This window comes from Lithobates pipiens, unplaced genomic scaffold, assembly GCF_037356315.1.
Source record: "Lithobates pipiens isolate NorthernLeopardFrog02 unplaced genomic scaffold, aLitPip1_a1.2 Scaffold_35, whole genome shotgun sequence".
Taxonomy (NCBI): domain Eukaryota; kingdom Metazoa; phylum Chordata; class Amphibia; order Anura; family Ranidae; genus Lithobates; species Lithobates pipiens.
Genome location: NW_027507811.1, coordinates 22421865 through 22434037, shown reverse-complemented (window position 1 = coordinate 22434037; position 12173 = coordinate 22421865). Strand labels below are relative to the sequence as shown.

The 12173-nt window shown below is 44.4% G+C and overlaps 2 protein-coding genes and 1 pseudogene across 3 annotated transcripts in view; all 3 read right to left on the bottom strand.

The window, feature by feature from the left end:
- The window catches only part of LOC143956391 (uncharacterized), a 221053-nt pseudogene that overhangs the window by 76049 nt on the left and 132831 nt on the right, over nt 1-12173 (bottom strand). The gene's annotated exons all lie outside the window — the stretch shown is intronic.
- Nucleotides 1-12173, bottom strand: part of LOC143956199 (uncharacterized) — a 56723-nt gene that overhangs the window by 20609 nt on the left and 23941 nt on the right. The window lies entirely within an intron of this gene.
- Nucleotides 1352-9168, bottom strand: LOC143956228 (uncharacterized). Its single transcript, XM_077466403.1, is given in 9 exon segments — nt 1352-2387; nt 2390-3457; nt 5104-5245; nt 5966-6169; nt 6261-6343; nt 6460-6583; nt 6670-6804; nt 6925-7087; nt 7211-9168. Coding segments are annotated over 8 exon segments (2013 nt in total). The 5' UTR covers nt 7021-7087; nt 7211-9168; the 3' UTR covers nt 1352-2226.

The window sequence follows — 12173 nt, the reverse complement described above, 5'->3', positions numbered from 1 at the left end:
ATTTCTATAAAACCACATTATTTAAAACTTGAATATTTTTCTATGGCCACAATGTACTGTGATTTGCATTTACACCCAAGAGAAGACTCAACCCATCAAACTCCATCTACAAATTAAAGTGATTGTAAAGTAAAAACATTTTTTTTTAACCACTTGCCGCCCGCCCTATACCTATAACAAATAGACGGTGGCAAAGTGGTTGCATAATCCTGACCGGACGTCATATGACGTGATCAGGATTATGAGCCGCTGCGCGCCCCCGGGGGCGCGCATCGCGGCGATCGTTGTTGCGGGGTGTCAGTCTGACACCCGGCAACTACGATCTCGGTAAAGAGTCTCCGACGGAGACTCTTTACCACGTGATCAGCCATGTCCAATCATGGCTGATCACAGTGTAAATAGGAAAAGCCGGTGATCGGCTTTTCCTCACTCGCGTCTGTCAGACGCGAGTAGAGGAGAGCCGATCGGCTGTTCCTCTGACAGGGGGGGTCTGTGCTGATCGATCATCAGCACAGCCCCCCCCCCCCCCGAGGATGCCCACACTGGACCACCAGGGACGCAACCAGACCACCAGGGATGCCCAGGACAAGGTATGCCACCCTAGACCACCAGGGATTCCAGTCAGTGCCCCAATGGATGCCAATCAGTGCCCATAATGGATGCCAATCAGTGCCCACAATGGGCATCACTGATTGGCATGCATTATTGATTGGCACTGATTGGCATCCATTAGTACAATATATTATAATACAATGCCGCCTATCAGTTCCCATCTGTGCCGCCTATCAGTGCCCATCCATGCCACCTATCAGTGCCCATCCATGCCCACCTGTGCCGCCTACCCATGCCCACCTGTGCCGCCTAACCCATGCCCACCTGTGCCACCTATCCATGCCCATCCATGCCACCTATCAGTGCCCATCTGTGTCGCCCATCAGTGCCACCCATCAGTGCCACATATCGGTGTCCATCAATGCCACCTCATCAGTGCCACTTCATTGGTGCCACCTCATCGGTGCCCATCAGTGCCACCTTATCATTGCCCATCAGTGTAACCCCATCAGTGAAGGAGAAAACTTACTTATTTGCAAAGTTTTGAAACTGAACCAAAAAAACCTTTTTTTTTTCAAAATTTTCGGTATTTTTTTATTTGTTTAGCAAAAAATAAAAACCGTAGAGGTGATCAAATACAACCAAAAGAAAGCTCTATTTGTGGGAAAAAATTATAAAAATTTCATTTGGGTACAATGGGACCAGTGGGACCGCGCAATTGTCATTCAAAGTGCGACAGCGCTGAAAGCTCAAAATTGGTCTGGGCAGGAAGGTGTTTAAGTGCCTGGTATTGAAGTGGTTAAATAACAAACATGTTATACTTACCTCCACTGTGCAGCTCGTTTTGCACAGAGTGGCCCCGAACCTGCTCTTCTGGGGTCCCTCGGCGGCTGTCTCTGCTTCCTCCCGCAGGTACTTCTCACGTTCATGCCAGCTCCCTCGCATGGTGAGAAGCACCTGCGGGCACGCTCCTGTGGAACAGCCAGGCTGAGTGGCGGAGAGGACGGCTGGGGCGAGCGCGGGACTTTCGAGGAGTCAGGTAAGTAAAAGGGGGGGACTGGGGGTGGCGGCAGTGTGAGATGTTTTTTCACCTTAATGCATAGAATGCATTAAAGAGGAAGTAAACCCTGATGGGTTTACTTCCTCTTTTTTTCCCTGCAAAGGTAAAGCATAATGGACTACTATGCATCGCATAGTAGCTCATTATGTGTCACTTACCTGACACAGGAGCCAGCGAAGTCGCCGCTGATCCCTGTAGTCCGCCGCGTCCATCTTGCTGGTGGCGTCTCGCAGCTCCGACCAATGACAGCGGCGAAGCCGCGATGACGTCACTCCCGCGCATGCGCACGGGAGTCGCGCCTCGCAGCTCCGCCGCTGTCATACGGCGAGGCCGCGATGACGTCACTCCCGCGCATGCGCACGGGAGTCGACAAATTTGGCAAATCCATTCTTGGACTTGCCGCATTTAGTGCGCATGCGCGCCGCTGTCTACGGCGCATGCGCCGTAGACAGCGGTGCCCATTTTCGGGCAAATATCTCCTAAACCATATAGGTTTAGGAGATATTGCTTGGACCTACAGGTAAGCCTTAATCTAGGCTTACCTATAGGTCCAAGTTGTTTGGAAGGGTTTACTTCCTCTTTAAGGTGAAAAAACATTTACCTTTACAACCCCTTTAAATATATTTTTGCCAGGATGTACTTCTTAATAAACTCGTTTTCTTTACTCTACAGTTGTTCTTTGAACAGTTCCACCTATCAAAAGTCATCATATATGTATTACTTTGATTTCTAATTAGACTTCTTTCATCGGTTATACTCCTTCCGCAGTCTGAATGCACTGAGGACGTTCACCCATGTGTCTTTTCTGGTGTGTAAGAAATAACTTTTTCCTAGTGAAAGATTTCCCGCACTCTGAACACGAATAAGGACGATCACCCGTGTGAATTTTCTGGTGTTTAACAAGATAATCTTTCTTACTGAAATATTTCCCGCACTCTGAACATGAATAAGGACGTTCACTTTTGTGAATTCTCTGGTGTGTAACAAGGTCTCTTTTACAAACAAAAGATTTCCCACACTCTGTACATAGATAAGGACGTTCCCCTGTGTGGCTTCTCTCATGTTTAACGAGGCTCTCTTTGTAACCAAAAGTTTTCCAGCACTCTGAACATGAATAAGGGCGTTCGCCCGTGTGCGTCCTCTGGTGTTTAAGAAGTGCCTTTTTCTCAGTGAAAGCTTTCCCGCACTCTGAACATAAATGAGGACGCACACCCGTGTGAATTCTCCGGTGTTCGTAAAGTGCGCCTTTTCGGGTATAACATTTCCCGCACTCGGTACACGAATAAGGACGCTCACCCGTGTGAATTCTCTGGTGTACAAGAAGATCTTTTTTCTTAGAGAAACATTTTCCGCATTCTGAACAGGAAACCGGACTTTCAACCATGTGATATCTCCGGTGTACGAGAAGTTTTCCCTTGTCAGTTAAACATTTCCCGCACTCTGAGCATGAATAAGAACGCTCGCTTGTGTAAATTCTCTGATGTCTAAGAAGGTTTTTGTTTTCAGCGAAACATTTCCCGCACACCAAATATGAAAATAGATTGTCACCTCTGTAAATGCCTTCTTGGGGTACAGAAGGCTCCATGGGATTAGAAGGATCTGTTGATCTGTTTGCAGTGTGGAAGCTTAAACAGATATTGGCGATCATAGTATGTGATTGATGAGAAGATTCCCCCTGATCAGAGGGATCCATTGATGTCTCCGGACAGGAAGGTCTGTGATTTATATTTTGTGTATTTGGATTTCCTCCTGGGGGATCCTGTGTGATGGAACCATTTTCGGAGTTCTGATCAGCAGATAACAGAAGATGTCTCTTTGAGGTATTCCTGACATCACATCCATCTGCTGGAAATAAATGTTTACATTAAAGTGTCTATCATATAACTACCATGTTTTTTTTTTTGGCATTTAACAGTTTCCCAGAGCTCTTGGATACAAATAGTAAATTATGAAAATTAACCAGTTAAAGGATACAAAACAGCTCTAGGATAATAACACAACCTTGTACTTGTGAAGAACAAGAAAGTTGGATTTACAAGAAAGTGCTGCCACGTTTGATACCCTTCTGCCAATAGGAAGGCCTAGCTCCCGAGAGAAGGTTATAGATGGGATTTCAAACAATGGTTTGAAGGGAGGACCCTAAAGTATGAATAGAAATCAATTAATAACCACTAGGTATATTATGCCAATGATTGTGTCCGGAGTCCACCTTCCCAGAAGCAAAACTGTCAGGGCTGGGCTCAGCCCTTCCTTCTCAGAGCTGGCCGCTCAGCTGTCAGCTAATTGCCAGATCCCATCTCTCCACAGGTACTCAGCTGTTGATGATATCCTGCTCGTCAGTCCTGCCTACTTAAGCCGTCCAGTCCAGAGGATCTCTGCCTTCGCCTTGGTCAACATCACAGAGACAATTCTCCTGCATGCCTGTTTAAAGATTGCTTTGCTGACATCCCTTCTGGCTCCAGATCCTGCTTGCTGTTCCACTACATTGATCCCTGACTTCTGGCTTGGCTGACTATCCGTTTCGGTTACTGAACTTTGGCTATGTTTTGACTACGTTTGTTCCTTTTTTTTTTTTTTTCTTTTTCAATCTTTCTTCCCAGCTCCGATGGTCCACCATTTATAATTCAGTCTCATCTTAATCAGATAATGTGAAGATTTGATAATTATCAAATAATTTTTCTTAAAGCAAAAAAGGGAAAAACACCCTATTAGTGGACTTTAAGGGCACATACAATAATCAAATAAAGTAAGAAAGTTTTTTATTGTAACAATTTATAAAAGGCATAACAGCAAAAAAAGTATATATCACAGAACAGTTTAAAACACATGCAACAGTGTCCGTAGTGTGACATAGATAATGAATAAAATGTGTCACCCATACAAAGTACGATGGACCAAGGTACTTAATACCCTACGCGTTAAAAAACACTGTGTTTTTAACCATCAACATGCTCCATATGTCTATTTTTGTACCTTGATATGTGAGTATAACAATGTTTTGATGTACCTCCATTTCCTGTCTGCCGTCTTTATATCCTAAAGTTTTGTTATTTATGCTCTTTATCAGAAATACGCTTTATGCCCCATACTCACCCCTGATGAAGGAGACCAGAATATCTCAGAAACGCGTAGGGTATTAAGTACCTTGGTCTATCGTACTTTGTATGGGTGACACGTTTTATTCATTATCTATATCACACTACGGACACCGTCGCATGTGTTTTAAATTGTTCTGTGATATATACTTTTTTTGCTGTTATGCCTTTTATAAATTGTTACAATAAAAAACTTTCTTACTTTATTTGATTATTGTACGTACCCTTAAAGTCCACCAATAGGGTTTTTTTTCCCTTTTTTGCTGTCTCTATAAGATGTGGCACAACATATTTGCACAGTAATGCCGAGCTGGACCCCTGTTTTCATAATTTTTCTTAAACTACAATCCCTATACTAAAATTGTGAACCGTTTCTTCCATAGTGCCTATACTTACTTGTGTTGATAGGTAGAGAAATCTCATCCTCTTCACTCTTCATAATCATCCCAACCTCCTCAATAGACGGCTGATCACCACCCACATCAGTCTCTACTTCTTCCTCTTTAACCTCAACTTTTATATTTATCCGTTCTTCGCCCTAAACCCCAAAATAATAAAAAAAATCTATTAAAGTCGATCTCTAGATGGATATAAAAGACACAAAAATATTCAGTCCTGTATTTATTAATACACAATTAAAGTCATTTTTTTCTTTTTATAATACAAGCAGTGTAAGTACTTGAATGTGATCTGGTATCAGCCTCTTACAGGTCCTATACGGCAGAGCTCAGACTAGGAGAGTAAGGCAGCACTGAGAGCCAAGCCGTTGTGCTAAAGTGCTAACATGGGAGGAGAGAGCAGAGTGACAGAAAGATGAACTCATCAGTCTGCTGCTTCTCCTTTCACTGTTCAGTCACCGGTTGGGGATGGGACATGACTGGTAGGGGTTACTGACCTGCAGCAGATAAAAATGTGTTTTTCTACTCATTTCATGTGAGCCCAGGGAGCCCTTTGCCCTCTGGGAGCATCATCACGCCAGTCTGAACACACAAGAGCAAAGAACAGCACTGCGTCATTTAACATGCACTCGCCATTGGAGGAACAGAAAGAAGGAGAGGATCTATGATGTCATGTGACTGGACCCAAGAAAGTTAAGCACTGTATGTTCATTTTCAAAAGACAAAAGTGGGGGTGCACCAAGGGAGAACTAGAAACAGTGGACGTGGTAAAAGTAAACCAAACAAGAGACTACCTTGAAGAATGTTATTTTAAAAAGGTAAGAATCACTTCTGTATTCTATATTCTTAGTCCCACCTACCTGAGGATGGTGAGGGATGGTGGAATCTGGGGAATACAGAGGACGGGGACATCCCTCTTGTGGGTTTGTGTCACCAGATGGCTCCATCATGACATTCTTTAAGGGGTCTTTGTGTCCTTCTAAAAACTTCTCCATCACACCAACCTCATCCTCCTCCTCTTTTATCTCTTCTTTAACATGTTTCCAATCACTCTGGTTTATACCCTGAATATTTTATAAAAACAAAGTTATCTTAAACAATATAGCTACTGAACATGTCAAAATGTGAGTATCAGCTATTATCTTTCTACTTAACCTTATGTAAGCTGATGTGATTTTCCATTGAGGAATCCAGAGGATGGGGACATCTCTCTGGTCGGTTCCCATTACTGGACCCATCTGTAGGAAACACACACACTGACTGAATACATTGTTTCTATGTGTTTATCAGATGATGGGGGATCTAGGTGGAGCCTCCGTACTGCTCTCTCCTTTACAATAAAGTCTCCTCTTACCCGGTGATGTGAGGGGCGGCTGATTCTCCATCATGACGTCCTTGTAGAGATCCTTGTGTCCTTCTAAATACTCCCACTCCTCCATGGAGAAATAGACAGTGACATCCTGACACCTTATAGGAACCTGACACACACAATGATACAGTCACCATCCAGACACATCCCTTGTCTGTTACTGGATAATGTCCCAGAATTCCCGGCACCGCTCACCTCTCCTGTCAGCAGCTCAGCGATCTTCTTGGTGACTTCTAGAATCTTCTTACGATTGTTTCTCTTGAGCTTCAAGGAGTGAGGTGAAGGCACTCTGATGGTTAGATGGTCACCAGGCTTCACTGGAGGAAAACTCTGCATTGAAAGAGCAACAATAATGTCATGTCCAGAATCCTCCTCACCTCTCCGGTGAGGTCTGTGTTTTATTAATAGAGATAAGCGTGACGTCATGTGACCTCCCAGAATCCTCCTCACCTCTCCAGTCAGCAGGTAGATGATCTCCAGGGTGAGATCTAATATCCTCTCAGTCATGTGACTCGGGTTCTCCTCCATCCTCATTGATGACTTCATGTGATCTATACAAGACTTTGATCTCTGTAGACAGATAATACAATGGCCTTGCTAATCGTTATAACCCCTAGACAAGTAAAGAGTCATTTTAAACCCTCTTTTCAACACAGAGGGAGGTTTAGAACTACAACAATTTGTTTAATATTTTATATTCTTTAAATATATATTTTTTATTTATCGTTATTATTACTGTAGCGAGAAGTTCTATTTATGAAGGCATTATATGTCTTTCTCTCCATCTCTCAGTGTGCTTGTGTATCCCCATCTGTTGAAGATAAAAGACATCACAGTGACTATGGAGGAAGAGGACGGACATGACAGGGTGGGGGGGGGGTTACTGGGTGTAAATATAAAATAATATCTTATTACCTTCTCTGCTGCCTGTTCCAACAATGCTTCTTCTCTACTTCCTCCCAACTCACCTTTCACCCGGAAATTCCTTTTTTTTTTAGAACCTTACATCACTTCCTTTTTGTGTGTTACCTCACTTCCTGTCTGTGCCTGATATCACTTGTTTCTGGTATCACTTCCTGTTTCTGTCTCCCTTTGTCTGTACATGTGAATTATTATACGATAACACAGCAATGGCCACCAAATCCTGTAAACATCTTAAAAAATTGCAGATAAAAGCACAGAAAAATTAAGTATGTGAACTGCTAACTTGCCGTGTTTTTCCTCTTGTGTGTTTTATGTGTCAGACTCTCATTTGTTCCACTGTAATTAAAGAGGTGCTCCAGCCCCCTACTAAAAAATTCAAAGTCAGCAGCTACAAATACTGCTGACTTAATTTTAGGACACATACCCCTTCAGGGATCCCACAATGTCAGCACCCTTTAATCCAGGACGCACATTAATTACACAGGTTCTGTGGCTGATTAAGGTGGTAATTAAACTCACTTGGTGCCTTATCTGCATTAAATCAGCCTCAGAACCCATGTAATTCATATGTGTTCTGGATTAAAGGGACGATGTGGCAACCCTAGGTGCGGTCCCCCGGAAGTGTCAAAAACAGGTCCCCGCTCCCCCCGAAAGGTGTTAAATGTGGCAGCGGAAGGGGGGAGGAAGCAAACGAGTGGAGGTTCCCCTTTTTAGTGGAGCACCGCTTTAAAGAGTATTTTGTGAGTGCAAGGATTATGACACAGGAGGTGTGGTAATTTAATTCCCACTGAGTAGCACTGTGGTCAACCATTCACACTCAAGCGTGGTTCTGGCATGTTCTAACTTGCATTCACCTGGGTCACAGACCAGTGGACCAGCGTTGCGCTGTTGGTGGAAAATGAGTGACAGGAATCTGGAGCAATGGATTAACATCAAATTTTGTGTGAAATTTGTCAAAAGTTTGAGTGCTCTGTTACAAAAGGCTTGTGGTGAACTTTTAAAACAATATTAAGTGCAGTGCAATAGATGAAAAGAAAGTCCAATCTAGATAAATGGCTCCAATAACCGGACAGATGAGATGAAAGAATCCCTCGTGAAGAAAGGTAAAAAAATAATTTCAATATTAGGAAGCCAAAATACGCTTTGCATCAATGGTGGACCTTTTATCACAGAAGTTCAAATGGTCATAGTTCCCTACAGGGATGGTGCGAACCTCATATACAGCCTGAACGGTCTTTAATCCAAACAGCATGGAGCTCCTGTCCAGCAGTGAGATCCCACCGAACCGGATACCTCATAAAAATTCGGATACCTCATAAAAATTCCTTGTGAAGAAAGGTGAAAAAATAATTTCAATATTAGGAAGCCAAAATACGCTTACCCTCAATGGTGGACCTTTTATCACAGAAGTTCAAATGCGTATAGTTCCCCACAGGGATGGTGCTAACCTCATATACAGCCTGAGCGGTCTTCAATCCAAACAGCATGGAGCTCCTGTCCAGCAGTGAGATCCCACCGAACCGGATACCTCATAAAGCCGGTGGTGGCAGTATATTATGAAGACCATCCCAAAAAGAAAAAAAGAGGGAACGCTCTAAGTGTACTCCTTCTTTTATTGACATATGAAAGTACTAAAAACAAGCGCTCATTAGCACACTAGTTAAACAGTAGCAATATATAAAAAGATATTTTAGCACGATCCACGGATCAGTGCACAGAGGTGGCAGTGGGTGACGTCCATGCAACAAAGCTCTGCCCCCCGTTATTTGCGCTGGACTTATATTATATTGTTAGATTTTTTTTTTTTAGGTGAATGTGATTGCCTATAGTGTTCAGCTTGCATTAGTTCACGTTCTCTAAAGCCCCATACACACTATCAGATTGTCTGCTGATTTTTTCCTTCAGGTTTACCAAAACCATGTAGTACAAGGGCCTGCCTGATTGCATACACATTGAAACCCCTAAGGTTTGACCTCATATTATACGGTTTTGGTAAATCTGATGGAAAAAATCAGCAGACAATCTGATAGTGTGTATGGGGCTATAGTGTGTTTGCGCTGATTGTTTGTTTCCTGTTTTTTGTGGTGAACATTCATGAAGAAATCAAGTGTTTTTGAATGGCATAGGTGGTTTAAGGAGGAGTAAGAAGATGTCAGCAATGATAGTGGGCAAAAAGTGGGCAGCCAAAAACACAAAGGATGGATGCAAGTGTGGACAGAGTGCGAAGCCTCTTTGCTCAGATTGAAGACTGAGTATGCGAATTATGGCAGAAGAATTGAACATGAACAGGGAAACGCTGTGGCAGATTCTAAAGGAGGTTTCTCCCAAATATTGCGCCTCCAATATTGACAGAAGGCCAAAAAGAAGGTCATCTTCAAATATGATCCAATCTTTTGAAGAATTCAGAGGTGCTTGATTTTATTTATTTTTTACTGTCCATTTCAGGAATTAAACCTCGGGCACGTGTGGTCTATACACAAGTAGGCCTATACTCTATTTCTACACACCCAGTATTCAGTGTAACTTAAACACCCCCACTTCTGGCCAAAGGTCCCTTGTTGTCCCTCTTACCTAAATTCTTAATTCAGGAGGAATGCCCTGCTATGTAATTTTTATGTAAATGCTGAGGAGGAGTGAAGGGGAATACTGTAGAGCAGTGGTGCCCAACCTCGGTTCTCAATGAAGCCTTGTTCACGTGGGGCGTACTAAAGCATACGCCCGTGGAGGGCCCACGTTTTTCTGTGTAGGCAGCCGCAGTGATGTCAAATGGGATGCAGCCAGGGCTCGAGTCCTGCTGGAATGGCGTCCCTGCACTTTTTTCACAGCAGGAACACCGTTCCCTTTGCAGGACCAGAGCCGTCCGAGCCAAATGTCAAGATCCATGCAGAGTAGCGCAGGAAGCGTTGGTCTATAGTAAGTTTTCTCTCATGTCACGTAGCGCTGTTTGCTCCCCGGCATTCCCTCCTCTCTTCTTGTCTATCCCAGATGATATCACAAGCCAATGGGGATAGACGAGAAGAGAGGATGGGCCACCGAGGAGCGAGCAGCGATGCGTGACGTGAGAGAAAACTTACTACAAACGCTTTCTGCGCTACTCTGCATGCTGGCTAGTAAGATGCCCTGATGTGCCCTAATGTGCTATGTGCCCAGTGCCCTGATGTGCTATATGCCCCAAAATGTGCCCTGATTTGCTATGTGCCTCAATATGTGCCCCGAGCCCTGATGTGACCCATGTCCTGATGTGCTATGTGCCATGTAGCCTGATGTGCCCTGTGCCCTTATGTGCTATGTGTCCCATAATGTGCCCTGATGTGCTATGTGCCCCATAATGTGCCCTATGCCCTGATGTGCTATGTGCCCACGTGCCCTGATGTGCCATGTGGCCTGATGTGCCCCGTGCCCTTATGTGCTATGTGCCCCATAATGTGCCCTGATGTCCTATTTAATTATTTTTCGGTGGGGGAGTGGATCTTGGGTGGGAGTTCCCACACTTTTTTTTTCCCTAGGACTTGACCCCTGGATGCAGCAGTTGCATGGGCACAGATGCTGCACCCATGTGGTTGTATGGCCCCGAGAGCAGACAGTGTGCATTTGGGGCCATACAACTGCACAGATGTCAGAATTAGAGTTGAGCGGACACCTGGATGTTCGGGTTCGGCCGATCTTCGGAAAAAAGTTCGGGTTCGGGACCGAACTTGACCCCGTACCCCATTGAAGTCAATGGGGACCCAAACTTTTGAGGACTAAAATGGCTCTAAAAAAGTAATGGAAATGGCTAGAGGGCTGCAAATGGCAACAAAATGTTGTTAAGAGCATGGCAAGTGCTCTGCAAACAAATGTGGATAGGGAAATAACTTAAAATAACATAAAAAAAAAATATGAATATCTATGCTGGAGGCCCCCTTCTCAGAAGAAGAGGTACAGGATGTGATTAAGAACCTCAGAAACTCCCTTACATATATGGTGGGAATGCCCCAGAATACACCCTTTCTGGAAAAAATTATTCCATTTAATGGATAAGCTAGTGGGAAAATAAAAACTTTGAAATAAAAAATTATAATCTTGACCTAGGAGGACGAGGTCCATATGGAGTAGGAGGTTGAGGTGACGGTGGATGTGGCGGTGTAGGTGGAAGCGGCGGTGGAGGAGGACAAGGTAGCCAACACTGGTTCAAAAATACAACAATGGCTGGGTAAGGCCGGCGATGTGTCGAATTCTGTCCCCCGTTGGATAGTGTCCGCCCTGTACTGCGTTTGCTCAGTATGTAGGACAAGGGGATTTAGAAAATCTCCGAAGATGAACGGCGCTGCGCGGTGAGTCCAGGTTCAAGCCACAGCACCCGAGGTTCAAGCCGAGCGAAGTGAGGCCGTGCCCGAAGCGTGGCGAGCGAAGCGAGCCTGTGAGGGGCCCTGTTACTATGTGCTACCGTATGTCCACTTGGATGGTGGGGTTTGAACCTGCACTCACGGGGCAGGCGCCGTTCATCTTCTGAGATTTTTGGAATCTCCTTGTCCTCGGGCCGGACACTATCCGATGGCCAGACAGTTTTTGTCAGAACAACGGTATACATGTCTATTCTGCACATGGTATGGACAAGTCCTGTGGGATCCATGCCTGGTTCATTTTAATGAACGTGAACTTGTCCACATTGGCTCTGGACAAGCGGCTGCGCTTATCTGTGATAACGCCCCCTGCCGGGCTAAAACATGTTCAGATAATACACTGGCTGCAGGGCAGGCCAGCACCTCCAAGGCGTAAAGGGCAAGCTCAGGCCA